This window comes from Python bivittatus, unplaced genomic scaffold (genome assembly GCF_059951505.1).
Source record: "Python bivittatus isolate LINGU-HERP-01145 unplaced genomic scaffold, Pbiv_v1 ctg000700_np1212, whole genome shotgun sequence".
Lineage (NCBI taxonomy): Eukaryota > Metazoa > Chordata > Lepidosauria > Squamata > Pythonidae > Python > Python bivittatus.
Genome location: NW_028277098.1, coordinates 3,959,550 through 3,974,693, shown reverse-complemented (window position 1 = coordinate 3,974,693; position 15,144 = coordinate 3,959,550). Strand labels below are relative to the sequence as shown.

At 36.0% G+C, this 15,144-nt stretch overlaps 1 protein-coding gene across 5 annotated transcripts in view; it reads right to left on the bottom strand.

The window, feature by feature from the left end:
- Positions 1–15,144, bottom strand: part of RABGAP1L (RAB GTPase activating protein 1 like) — a 180,420-nt gene that overhangs the window by 8,171 nt on the left and 157,105 nt on the right. For all 5 annotated transcript variants that reach the window (XM_088154011.1, XM_088154009.1, XM_088154010.1 and 2 more), the window contains 2 exons: positions 2,579–2,689; positions 676–780 (listed from right to left, as the gene is read on the bottom strand). In XM_088154011.1, the coding sequence (XP_088010137.1) occupies positions 676–780; positions 2,579–2,689 (216 nt within the window). The remainder of the gene's footprint in view (positions 1–675; positions 781–2,578; positions 2,690–15,144) is intronic.

Genomic DNA, 15,144 nt, shown 5'->3' with positions numbered 1-15,144 from the left:
ATTGCAGCAGGGTAGAAATGTGGACATAAATAACTAAAACTGAAATGCTGAACTGTAACTATTTTAGGAGATTAAGTTAGTAGTTTAATTCCTAGGATAACAAAATATTGATATCTTTTAATTAGAGGCCAGCTATGACATAAAACTGTGCCTTATTGTGAAATTCCTGAGTTGGAAGAAGTTGTAGACTTCACGAGGATCTCATACAAACTTTTAATCCTGCATTTAAATTAACTCCAGTTTGTTGAATATCTAGAGTGACAACTTGGTTATTAATTAGCTGTGGTTAATTTCAAATTAAAAAAAACTTTGAAACATGATTTCTGATGCTGACATATATAAATAAATAGTGTTAACTCTGAATTCTGATTCAGGAGATGCAAGAATCCAAGTTTAGCTAACAAAAGGAACACATTAGCTTGAGCATCTTAATCCTCCTGCTAGACATGCTAAATGGTGTCCTAATATGACTTTCAAATCTGTCCAACAAGTTTAGGAACTATTTCTATTAGTGATATTCAAAGAGCAGATACCTCAAGGAAAGGGTGTCCCATATAACTGGAACAACAAGATTAATATACACTAAACATTTAAGAGAATCAAAATCACTCTAGATTAAGAGAGAGGTACTTTCTGTTTTGGCATGACCCCATGGATCAGTGGAGCTTATTTTACCTGGGCTGTTTCTTCTTCCTGCTTTCGCTTCTCCTCTTCAGTTTCTACTAGTTTTTGTTTGGTCAGGAGTAGTTCCTTATTCAAAACATCTGCTTTGTCTTCAGCCTGAGAATTTCAGAGTGACATGAACAGAGCAATGAGTGAGATCCCCTGAATAAGCATGGACAGTGCAGGCATGGGCGTCTAGATAATATATGGGCATAGGTGCAACTGGTGTCTCCCCCTCCCCCATATTCTGGAGTTCTGGGGTAGTAAATGATTCTGTGTGACACATATATGATGAAGAACTAGATTCTTATCCTATCTTGAAAGATCCAAAGCCAACATTTTCAGTCCAATTCTTTTGATTATTTTATCAGTAGTTAACATATTTATGCTTGTAGCATCCAAACAGAACACTAACTATCCTTTTTAAAATAATTCTATTAAGCTAAAGAAGTAACAATTCTGTAAAAATATTTATTATCAATATTAATATTATATGTAATAATATTGGCTGTTATTATTACTGTAATGGAAAATTATTATACACTTTAAAGAAGAAACCATTATATTTTAAAAATCCATGTAGTGAAAGGAAAAAAAAAATCCTATACTAAATCCCCTAGATAAGAAAGACAAAAGGCCCCTAAGAAATAAAAGAAAATACTCAATACTCAAAAAGAAACAGCAATATTATATTTAATTCTAAATACAGAACTAATTTAAATAAGAATTCAGGCTATTGAAATTATATGATGTTCTTTAATGTAATCATTACAATTCCATTTTTAAACAAGTTACATCTAGACCATACAAAATCATATTTTCCAGTATTCTTCTCCTTTAGTACAAAGCTATTTCAGAGGCAGAGAGTCGACAAGTTTTGTTAAGCCAATTTTTGGATTCTGGAACATAACCATTCTTCCCTAATCATATTTTTCCCAGGTTGATAAATCCAAATTCTCCATTGACTGAGAGACTCCAGAGTTTTTGGAATATGGTTAAACAGAACATATTTAACTTTTAACTGGCTTCCAAGACCCTGGTTCAGCCTAGTGATAATTTCTAACCAATAAGGAATTAAAAGTGGATCCACACATATATACCAAAGTTCTTTCAAATTTATTTTATGTCTAGCATAGAAACAATGAGAACCAACCTTTCTTAAACATTCTTTGAGTAGTAACTCCAAACATTTTTTTCTTTTGCTGATCTGAGTTTTTAGGTCATAAGAAACAGCTAACATTCTTTAAAACCATAAGCCATTGATTGGGCAATATATGATACCACAGTACTCTATTCCAAATGTCTTCCATGTCTTGTCCAAATGTATTTTTGTAATATTTATTTTTAGTTTCAATAAAGGCCTTCTATAATATACTCAATGCCTCTGGAATTTCAAAGACCATGAGGGCATTATGACCAAACAATGTACATAACAAGTGTTTGAACTGTGTTGCCATTCAGTTACAGTAGGTAAACTGTATTCCTTTTGTAAAAGCTGTAAAGGTTTCATTACCTAATAGCTGATTAAGAGTAATGATCCCATGTTTCAAAATATATATATATTATCAGCCATTTTAAAAAAATAATGGCTCCAAAGTTCTAATTCCTCGTAAGAGGAAATATCAGATTTGAGTTTTCTGACAAATAAGATCTACTGTATATATGTCTAACTGCCTTCAATACTAGAAAAGGAACTGAATTCCTACTGTCATTTGAACCAACAGCTTTCCAGGATTGCAACAGTAGTAACTGTCAAGCTGAGCCCATTAAGTATTTTGTTTAAACTTCTAACACACATCTCCACACATAACCAATGCTAAATATCAGGGGATAATTATGTTTTCTATTGGGTTTTATTTTTTACTATTGAACTCTGATTTCCACAGAAACCTAGTTATAGAGGAAGACTTCCTACCTGGTCCAAGTCATTTCGTAGAGCAATTTTGCTTGTTACAAGTTCATGAGCAAGGTCATCATTCTCTTGCTCAAGTCGCATGCTGGCTTCCTGAAGCCTGCGGTTCTCCCTCTGCAGAAAAAGAGGAACCAACAAACTGAAAGTTAATGGAACAAAAGAGAAGAGAAGGTGTATCCATTTACGCTATAGAAAGGAGGTTTAGAAAGTGTTGCTAATTTGATCCATCAGAAGCTAAACAATTAATGATATGCTGTTCATCAATCAACCAGATTAAGTTCAGCTAGTCAATGTCATCCTGATATTGTACCCTATATGTGAATGTCATCTTTTGGAATTGTTCTTGTAGGTCATGTAAAATACTGATTTTATCTTCAATATAAAAAGCTTTCAATCCCTGATACATCATGCCTTCCCACAAAAAAGGGAATATTGTTGACACTGAAGTGGAATTAATAATTTCCAAAGCATCCTTAAAGAAATAATGTTTTTCAGTCTCTTCAGCAGAACTTATCAGGTAAGATTTTAAAACTGCTGGCTTAACTCAATCTTGTCTTGAAACAGCTACTTACATTACTTCTACCATCTTGATTTTTTTAGATTCATAGAAGCACGAATCAGATTTTATACATGCAATCTCTTAAGAAAGAGCAAATGAAAAAACAAAACAAGCTTGTTTGAGATATAGACCACAAGACTTATATGTTTACCTATTCAAAATAAAAAGCAAAATATTATTAAGGATGAGGAATTTACACAAAAAGAATATATACTGGAGTATTCAATTTTAACCTTGGAACTGATTGTGACAAAATGTAGATGGTAGGGGTATGCATGAAATAGGAAACACATTTTGTTTCGAGGTCAGAACAAAACAGCCCCACCCAAGTGTTCCATGTTCTGATGATGGAACAAACTTTGAATGTACCATGTTTTTTCCATCTAGAGGAAAAAATACAAGCAAGGGATGCCCTTCATGCCCATACTAGTATGCTTATTGACAGCTTCCTGCACAATGAAGTGTGAAAACATTCCCCTACTCTAAGTTTTCCACTGCAAATAGGAAGAATGAGAAAATACTTTGGTGTGGCTTCTTGTCAGCAGCCACATTCTGTGCTACTGGGGCTGCTCCAGTCCAGAAGGCTGCTGCAATCAGTGCCTGACTGTTGCCTGAGGTGGGCTTCTGGGGAGACAGGGTGCACTATAAAGCACAAAAGCATCCCCTCCGTCCTTTTTTCACAGCAAAAAATCCACACACAAAAATTAAAGCCCCCCCTCCACCCCTGCTGCTCTATTATTGCCACTTCCAGGTTCTGAAAAAACTGCCAGCAAAAATTGCACATAAATAAGTATTACTAAGAATGGTATAACAGAAAAAAAAATAAAAAAATAAAAGTACTACTTTTCAGTTACCAGACAAAATCAGAAACAGGAGTAGTGTAGATGAGTAATGTAGAGTATATATAACAAAGCCCAGTGAATCAACCTAACAGAAAATACTTATTTTTTTTAATGCATTTTGAAAGCTCCACATTAACACATACAAGAGTTTTCAGAGTGCATGCATGCACACACACACCACATTCGAACTAGCAAACTATAACCAACGTTGCATTTTTAAATGCATCCTGAAGCTAAGTATCAACAAGGTAAAAGTCAGAGCTTAACCAAACGAACGAACAGGGAAAGTATTTTGAAAAGACTGTATGTTGGTTTGCTGAGCTTTGGTGTGCATGTGTAGTGCATGTGCACTCTATGCATCTTGTTGATTTTAAGCTCCAAGGTGCCTTTATCACCGGAAAAAAAATCATTTCTTTTTAAAAGGCATCCTGAAATTCAACATCTAGAGGACAGAAGAGCATGCATAAAATAACACATATACAGAAAAACTACAGACCCATTCCAGTATGCTACAATGTTAGTAGTCTTTCTATGTAAAACTTACACAACTGTAACATTAGCAACACTTATGTGTGGAACACAGTGGTGCATGCGCATACGTACACTATCGGATTTACCTGCCTTATTCTATCTCCACTGAACTGCTTCTTTTTGCAGGGACATTGGCATTCCATCCACATGAGCTCTAATTTCCCTACAGTGAAGAATCTTTAAAAAATGGCAATTTACTTACCCGCTTGACAGACAATGACATAAAGTTGCAAGTGATCCTCTTCTTCTCCTCTCTGGTCTGGAGTCTGTTCTGCTGCTGTCCAGAGAACTGCCTCCATGTGCATGTGCTTTGAATGGTATGGGGCCTCCTCAGAGTCACTGCACCTTGACTGACTGGGACCTAGCAACATCCTTATGGGCTGTGCATGAAGGAGGGGGTGAGAGTGGATGGGAGAACTTTGAGAGAAAGCTGGCAGAATACCATTTTAAGTTAGGTGGGGCAATGTATAGATAGGCCCCAGTGCACATTTCTCAGGGGATCCCTGACTGAATCTCTACATAGTGTATATCACTCAGGTGAAATGAGGCAAGGACTCACCCCAATAGGAAATTAGCAACTGCTTCTGAGAGCAGATGAACTGATATCTAAAGGACAGCACTCCCTCATCAGGGGCCAAGGCCATCAGTGGACAGATGGCTGCCTGTGATTTGGAGGGTAAAGTAAGGAGATATCCCTCAAGTCCTCTCCAGTGACATCAAGAAAAGGAGGGATGCCTTAAGAAAGATGGGTTGTACTTCCCAGTCAGTGTCCATGTGGGAGCAATGGGCTGTCATGCCCATTACCTGCCTTGAATAACACCTTCTCACTCAGGATGCAGGAGTGTGCTATTGATCAACCTTTACCAGGTCTGGCAGTCCAAATCAGGCAGTTTTTCTTGCCTTCCTGTAACTCAGTTCTGCTTCTGTTCTCCTGGCAATGCAGCAAGGATGCTATCCCAAGATGAGGCTGGTATGCTTGTACATGCCAAGAAGAATCCCAGGCTGGAAACAAAGTCCTGTCTGCTACTACTACTATTAGGAGGGAATGCTTGCTGGATGGTATGTTTCTCCTCTTGGATACAACCTATTCTCCCTTATTCCTTCTGAGCCCCGTCTGCAACAAGGAGCTTTCTCCACCAGGACAGATAACCATTCCTGATAAATGTTCCTTCACTTTTGGGTCACTTTCCTGGAATTACCTAAATTTTTTCTTAAAAAAGAACCAAGAGCAAAACCTGGCTCATGAAGCGCAGAGACTGCTTCAATCATAAGTCTCCACTCCTGGAGAGCAAAGAGACATGCATTTGAGTGTGGAAGGGTTCATCATCCACATCTGCAGAATACATTATTTCACATCTGATGTCTCTGGACCATCCTGTTGTTTGCTCACATATGATTGCTTCACCTGCTGTAGGTTTCCTATTGCTGCCACTGGTAGCTGGATAGTCTTGTATTGGGGATGGTGTAATAAATCCTACAGTAGGCAGCGGGTTGGATTTGATCATATCTTAGGCCTGTTCCAACTCTATGATTCTATAACATTAGGAAGATGCCTAAAAAGGTGCTTAAGTATTCCCGATGTTGAAACACTTTGGTGACCCTCACCCCTTGCAACAATTCAGAAGCACAGCATGGTTGTTAACTACAAGCTTAAAGTGTTGCCAAACCACCCCATCTTGATGACTCATTCCCTACTTTGCTGATGATAATCTACCGATTCCTCTGGATCACCGCTACCACTATTTGTGATCTTGGTTCACAGGATAGGGCAACTCCTCATCCTCTTGTCCCTCAACCTCAGCTTATGGGCTTCCAAGGGAGGGTAGTGGTACCCACTATGATAATGACGCAACTATTTCGGCTGCAAGAAGTATGAGCAACTGTCCCCCCCTCCTTCTGTTGACCAACTGGCCTTCTACCTGATTATAATTCCTAAGTCATAGTTTTTTAAAGTTAGGATTTCATTGTAGGGGGAGGATTTATGTAGCCACTATCTAACTATAAAAATTAACACACACACACCCATAACAAGCAGGATTTCAGGGGTAGTTGAGTAACAGAGAAATTTCTTAAGGGCAAGATGAATTAAAAAACAGAAAAGGATGATATCTCTCTTCTACCCAGCACAAAAAACTGCTTTAAAACTAAAACTAAAGCAAGTGAAAAAGTACACTACTAGGGTAATGGGATGGGGGCCTGAGGCAGCAGGAAAGCAGGCAGATACTCACTGGTGAGGCAAGCAAAAGTAGCAGTAATAGTCCCACCTGTGATTGGCCAATCAGTGGAAGTGCAGCTGATCTAGTCCTTCTTCCCCATTGGCAGAGCTGAGTCCCCCATGGCTCTTCAGCCTTCAGCCATGTGATAAGGAACTCTGCTCTGCCTCAGCATTCCATCCCCAGAACTCCCAATCCAGCCTAAGCCAATCAGTGCAGATAGACAACTGGCCAGACAGGGAAAAATATTGTAAAACAATAACCACAAAACCCGACATCAAATTGCAGAGCAAGGAACAACATGGAGCATGTCAAGATGTCACCCAAAATGGGCAAGTCTTGTTCTGAGTACAGTATGTTTTGTACAAAGCTCGAAACAAAACTCTCACAACATATGGATTTGAATTCAAGTTTGAAATAAGTGAAAAAGCTGATTCAAGCAGAGCAAGTTTTGCACACCCTAATACTTAGTAGAATACAAAAGAGGTATCAGATTAAGTAAAACAGATTTCTAGATATATCCTCATTATACATTATTTTAACCTAGAAAAATAAAATCCTGATGTTTAGTAGTACGTTGCTGCTTAATTACAATATAAATATAATGGAGGTGCATATATTAAAGTATGAAAGAATCACTTAAGGGATAAGGGATTTTCCATATTAAAGTAGCATTAATGCCTTTTGTTTGTTTTTATTTATTTTTCAAATACACATTTAAAAGAAAATAAAGAGTATGTGGTACACATAATTTAAGAAAAACAAAATATGGCAGATAGTGAACAAATCTCAAATAACTAACAAATCTAAAATATCATATGGCTAATATATTCTAATGTACAATTAAAAACTTAAAATACTATAAGACATTTTATACCCAGTTTCTAGTCAGAACATATCTCTACTGAACTTAAAAAATATTTAGTTAACACAATTAAAATCAATAAGAGGAAAAAAGAAAAACTACAGATAATAAAGAATACATTGGAAAAATATGGTACAGAATATGTAAATTATGTCAAATTAAAATAGAGTTCTGTGGCACAACTCCATGTGTAGAGTTGTAACCTAGAAATGGTTTCCAAATACGATTGAGTTTGCATCAGATTTACTTCTTAAATATGAAGTAGTTCTAGACATTAAAGCATATTCCCATTATTTGGTTAGCCATTCTTCCATAGAGGAGAACAAAGATATTTTCCAGTAAAAAGTGAATACTACCCTTGCAGCTGTTAATATATACAATGATAGTCCAGTATACTTTGAAGAAACATATAGTTTAGTGAAGTTTAATAAAATATCTCAGGCTGAAATGGGAACAACTTTCAACATTTGTTCCATTCTATGATGATTTATTTTCCAGTGTTGTTGGGCTTTGCAACATTGCCACATGTGCTTGAAGAATCCAATCTGTTCATTGCATTTCCAGCATTCCGCAGAAAAGGAATTACAGTATTCATTTTAGCAATCATCACCGCACTAATGTATCAAACAGTATCAAGAATCACAAATTCTTAGACTGATTTTAAGTACAATATTGAGGTAAATTTAATATTTTTTCTACTGAAATTCCCACTCTTCCATCTCTAGGTTTGTACTGAGATTTTGATATCCATTTAATCATACAGTCTTTGATATGTTCAGATTCTGAGCTGTATTTCAATAATAAATTATAAATTGTACCTAACAAATGTTCAGCATTATGAGTTATGTGATGTTCAAATTCAGTCAAATTTCTCAATATTCCCCTTGTTTCCATTATTCTTTTGTTGCTGGGCTGCTTATTTGAGAGTACTGAAACCAATTAAGTATGGAAGAGCACTGTTTAGCAAGGGTCTCAAAAGATCTTAATTTTGTTCTGTTAATAATAAAATCTTGTAATCTAAACAAATTGTTGTCTATCCACTGAGAAGATTCGTTAAGATTTCTTAGATTTCTTCCTCATAAAAATAGATATTCAGTAAGGAACAAGAGGGAAAAGTCTGAATTTACTCTTTTCCAATATTTATCCTAAACATTCAATAAGTTACTTAATATTATGCAGTCTCTTAAAAATTGTTTATAACTGTAAGTATCATTCCAAATGTATCTATGCAGCCCCTGTGGAAGACCTGCCCCTTTCATTGAGGATATGAGGCCATTAAGGAAATGCAATCCATTCTGAAATCCATGTTAAACAACTGGTGTGATAGTACAATCTGAAATTTGGAGACACTAGGCCACCTTGCTTTTTTTTTAATCTTGTAATTTACTGAATTTTATCCTTGGCCTTTTATTAAACCATATATAATTCATTACTTGTCTATAACTCTTCCTTACCAAAAGAAATTTAATTTCTTCCAATTAGAAAAATCTGTTGTTATATTTTTCCAGGTTGGTAAATCATTGTTCTTAAATGGATCCTTATTATTCTTTGTAAAAAAAAGTCCTAAATACTTGACCTTTTTAGCCGTGATATTAAGCCTGTCAATATACAAGTTGCTTTTCATCCTCTGTCAAATTCCAAGTCAAGAACTTAATTTACCCTTCATTAATTTGGTAACCTGACACTGAACTATATTGTTGTGTATGTTCAATCAGCATTGTTAAAGAGACTCTAGGTTGAGCAATTGTTAATGCAATGCCATCAGCAAATAATTTAAATTTATGTTCTTGTGTAGCTAATTTGACTGCGAGGATTCTGTTTTCTTGATGTATTTGGATTTCCAACAGTTCTAAGGTTAATAAAATAAAGGAGAGAGGGGACATGGTATAGTGAAGTAAGACTACTCACGACAATTTTAGCTTTTTGTTTTTTATAAAGACTCTGTGTCCATGTAAAAAAGTCAGGGACACAGCCTTTTTTTTTTTTTTGAACTCCAAACAAAAGGTCCATTCCAGATTGCCAAAGACTTTTTCATCATCAAGAAAAAACATAGCCAATGTTTGGTCCTTCTGGTTTACCTTTTCAGTAACATTCAGAATATATATGATGTTATCTCTCATATATCTCTGCAGGACAAAGTCTGGCTAGTCAGAATGTATTATTCCAATTAAGAAACTATTTAGCTTCTTAGCAAAAATTGCTGTGAAGAGTTTGTAATCTACACTCAGGAATGAGCTAGATCAATATGGTTCAGGAGAGTCCAATCCTTTCCTTTTTATAAATCAAGGAAAGAAAAACCTATTTCCATGTGTTAATGTCAAAGCTTTCTGCAGCTTTCTTGGAGTAGCAGTTACTTTTCCAGATTTCAACATAATATAATGTTCTTTCCCCCCAGTACTGTATTCTGAGCAGATGTGTGAGATTAGCGTCTGCATCCACCCACAAAACTAAAAAAAAACAATTGTTCACAGTATAGAGAAGTGCATAATTTTCTCTTTAAAGGTGAACTTCCTTTAAATAGAAAGTAGCCAAAAACACCATGTTCTGTGGCTGAAATTATTAAACCTAGATTCAAAATATGCAAAACTGTTCTGGCTTAATGCTGCCATATATTCTCATTGGTCCAATACTTTACTACTAAATTACCATTAGAATTATTATTAGAAATGAAGTTTTCTCCAAAGCAGTTTGAGTGACTCAGCAAAACCAGCACCATGAAACACTTCTCTGAAAACTCAGAAATCAGAGACGAGAGCAGTCGGTGTTTAAGGTGAACATGGATAATCCTAGGATTCATTACAGTTACTTCTGTAGTCAAATTACATGCAAAGGGCAGTAAAGCCATTCCCAGAATGTTCAAAAATGTGTTAAGATCTTAAAGCAACCTTGTAACTAAATCTCTTCATATGTTCCCAAATTCTGTATTTCAACCACAAGACACAAGAATTATCAGTTCCTTCAAAAGAAAAAAAAAAAATGGAGAAGCTGGCAATTCTCTTGCCTTGTGTTTTTATAAATTTGCAAATCCTCTGTTACTTAATTCTCTATTACTGGAGACTATCTGACAGAAATGTGAATAACTCAGCTGAAGTCAGCAAGCTTTGAGGGAACAACAGTTGAGTTTATATTCTCTGTTAAGTGCTTGCCAAAAAGCTTCAGTGTTTGCAAAGCAGGTAGCACAATGTGAGCATGAGATTTCTGGCTCTGCATTTACAGACAAGTGGGCAAGCAAGCTGTGCAGTAGGAACTGCAGCGTCCTCCTTCTTGTAATAAAAGTGTCCCAAATATCAAAGGAAACCTGTTCAATATATTTAGCAATTTAGCTTGTTAATGTGTTTTTCTTCTGCAGATGAAAAAGTCTTCTCATAACTAGACTTAATCCATCTTCTCAACAAGAAAAAAAGTCTTGCAGTAATAGATTTTTAAGAAATTTTTAAATAGTAATTAAAAATCATTATAGTCCTGAAAAGCACCAAGATTCTCAGAGGGGAAGGCAGTTAAGGCATCTCAAGGAATAAGCAGACTGATTTTGTTGCCTCTAGGGAAGTTTCAGATGTAATTTAAAAAGAACCTACTTGTTAACACTGCTATACAGAAGATAAAGTTTCTGTACTATGCTAGCCAAACTTGAGATAACAGAAGTACTTCTCCCACCACTGTACTATCTATATTCTAGTAATAAGGACTGTAACATCCAAATATAAGTCTCAGGGCTCTGCAAGATCAACTGGAAAGGTGAGGGGGAGAATTCTCAACTATCAGCTATCAAGGAGGATACTGCATTTCCAAAGACAAAAAAAAAAGTAAACAACATACACTCAAATAAAACTTACCTCCAGCACAGTCACAGAGTAACTACTGCTTTCAATCATGGATAAAAAGTTGAGAAACAGAGAGAGAGGGGCAATCCAATGAAATGTAAAGGCAAATCAACAATAATTAGGAAGAGAACAAAACCCCAACTTGAGAATTCTGCATGGAGGCCCAGGGCTTCATTTTAGAAAGATAGCTTATTTCCTATTATGGCCTGTTAAAGCAAATGTTTGATTGAAAGGAGGAAGCTCAACCTCGGAAGGCAAGTCCTAACTCAGAAAGCTGTCAGCACCACCTACTATCATCACCCAAAAATGAAGAATAAACAGCTAGAGCAATTGGTCTGGCTGATGCAAGTAGATTTCACTACTGCTTGTAAGTTGGGTGTGTCTCATCTTTCACTACACTATGTACAATGTTTTTTTTTCCAGTAAAAAATCACTTTTGAAAAGTAGAAGAGAGCTTTTGATATCAGTTAAGTTTGGAATTTTAAAATTTCAACTCCAAATTAAAAAAAAATTAAATGCACAATGAATTATTGCAAACTATTTTAGCCTTTACGGCTAATGCTTGCCTTAACTGAAGCACTTAGTATTTTCCACTGAGTTTTCTGCTGCTATGGGTAATTTAAAAATACAGCTTTGCAGAGTGAGTTATTAATATAATTCACAATTATATTAATATATAAGAATATATATCAAGCACTATTTTTTTCTACGTCTGCAGTTATTAACATACATGCAACATAGAGTTATCTAGTTACTTCTGACTTACAGGGTATAGACAGGTCAAAAAGCATATAAAATATGCTAACAATATAATTCAATTGGACTGGTCCTAGGAAAGCAATATAAAAACAGCCCTGTTCAGTCAGACCAGGCTTCTGTTTAGTCCACTGCTTTACATAGATGCCAAACAGATGCATTCAAAAAGTTGATAAACATGTACTAAAGTGAGATAGCCCTCCTCCTATGGAGCTCCCTATCAGCTGGCCTTTGAGGTATAAAAAAGCAAGGACACCTTCAAGCTGAGCTTGATTCCTGATGACAACATGAATACATGTAACTCTCTTGCCCACATTATGGAACTAGTTTGCCATCACCTTTTCTAAGGATATTCAACCTACCTACCTATCTAGCCATCTACCTACTTACCTGCCATCTACCCATCTAGTGCTGCCATCAATTCAAGTTAAGGTATTCATCCTGTAATTTAGGAAGTCAATTAAAAGCCATCCAGACTAGTAGCTGTTGATAGCCAATCTTATCACTAGGCAGAACAAAGCATTTACCTCAGCAGTAAATTGTGATTTATTTAATTTTTTTTTTCACCAGAGAGATTACAGGTTTTTTCTCCTTCAGTTGCTCAGTTTTGGCAGTGATATTAATATGGGCTGATTTTTGGGTTTTGACATAAAGGGTAAGGAATGAGAAGAAATTTCCTGGCTCAAGCATCCCACAAAAGCTTTGCTTACAGACAATCCTTAGTTCAGTTTTTGGGACTGGGAAAGACTAAAAGCTGGAGAGACTCTGCTGCTCAATGAGATAGTTGGACTAAAAGTCTTGCCAAGTAGAAGGTAAATTCTGCATTCCTAATTCTAGACACATTAACCAGAAGAAAGTTTCACGAAATTAGAGATTTATTCCTAATAATTTGTAAGTGGACAACACCAAAGAAATCTTACCGTGAAAAGGCTATATAAAACCCTCCTCTTATTAATATGGTGCACCACCAGCTATGGCAAGCTCTGCTGGTACTGTATTGTTTCACAACTTCTTGTTGTTGTTGTGTTGTTATATTTTTATCCCACCCTTTTATATGTAACTCAAGGCAGCGAACATACTTAATACTCCCACCTCCTATTTTCCCCTCAACAACAACCCTGTGAGCTGGGTTGGGCTGAGAGAGAGCAACTGGCCCAAAGTCATGCAGCCAGCTTCCATGCCTAACGGAGACTTAGAACTCAGAGTCTCCTGCTTTCTAGGCCAGCACCTTCATCACTACACCAAACTGGCTCTCTTTGATCGTTCCTAGTGGATCAAATCAGCGTGCCTCCTGTATTTTCTGTCTTTATGCAGAATGCAGATTTATAGATTTTCATATTTTGGTTATATGTAATATTCAAAGACTGTGAGGTCTTAAGTTCAAAAATTCTTAAGGCTACAAGATGTTGGAGGCAGCATCAAAATAAGATCTTCCTGTCTGTCTAAACAAAAAGTTTAGAGAAATCTAGCTGTGTTGCAAACTATGTCTTTCCTAATCACTGATGAAATAATTGCTTAACAAACTGCAGTGCTTCTGGATAACCTGAAATTCCTATTGTATGAATAAACAACCAGGTTTGGAAAATGTCTTGGGGGGGGGGAAGCTTTGACATGTGATTTAGTTATTCAGTTCACAAGGGAAGAATATGTTTCTTACTCAAAAGCATATTAATTAGTAAGTCTATTTAATAACATCTAACTAGCAAAGTGAATTAATCCAGTTTAGTATAAGCAAAAATATTTTAAGGCAAGCTCTCTTGTTCCATATATTTGCATTCTTCAAACTAAACAATAGAAAGGTGGTAAGTGAACACATTTCATTACTGAAAACGATCTGAACTTTTAAAAAATATGCACATATCTATATAAATTAATAAATAAATGTGAAACCTCATTTGAGTTACACTCAGATCACAATAACTGCATTGACATGCCCAATATTCTGCTGTTTTCACTCCATACAGGTTGTCCAAAACAGTGTCACAATGAGCACTTAAATACAACTACCATTTTTCATACATCTCATCAAGTGGACCATACATAGTCCAAGAAAACATATGCCATATTCATTAGCCTATTACACTGTAACAGATTAACAGTTACTCCTCTGGCAGCTATCATTATAACAGAGAACTAAATCCAGAGCTAAGTGAACAGCAAACAAACAATACATTTAATCTCAGTGAAATATCTACACAACCCATCAACACCAATCACCGGATCTCTTATGAAAGGGATACCCACAATTCAGGCATCACTACAAAAGTTGAACAATCTGATAATCCAGTGAACTAGATTTCCAATAGTAGTGGAATGCAGACATTTCAGATGAAGACATACAATAGCTGACACAGGAGCACAGCATTGAACTAATGATGCATCCAGTTCAGTAATGTCTAAAATGTTCAGCTCTCCACAATTTCTGACAAGAGTTTTTCCCAGACCTACTTATAGTTATTTATAATTGTACCTGAGACCCTTGTATGGCCAGGCTCATGAAGGAGAAAGCAGTCCTTCAAAAATCCCTGATTTAAATGGTACAAGGCTTTACAGGCAATAGCTAGTCTGAAAATGAAGCAGCAGGTACAGAATGTCCAAAATTATTTAAAATGCTTCCAAAAAATGGCATATCCTCCAACTACCACCTGTATTACTTAAGATCAGCAACATATATTCAAATATTTTTATCTTCCCTTAACGTCTCATGATGTAGAAAATTAAAGAGAACAAGCTTGTGTTCATATTTTTCTGAGTATTTTGTTCCAATATTCTTTGGCATAGTATAAGAATTCAACAGGCAGTGTGGAATTATGGAATACTTCATTCAATGATGCATAAAGAGAGAAGGTAATGCTCAGCTATAGAAAGGCTGCACATGTTTGTTCTGAATATATTATCTATCAGGAAACAGTGGGATTTTTTTTGGTATTATCAGTGAACAAATGTGTACATGTCAGGACACTGAGTCCTTCAATATTTTTG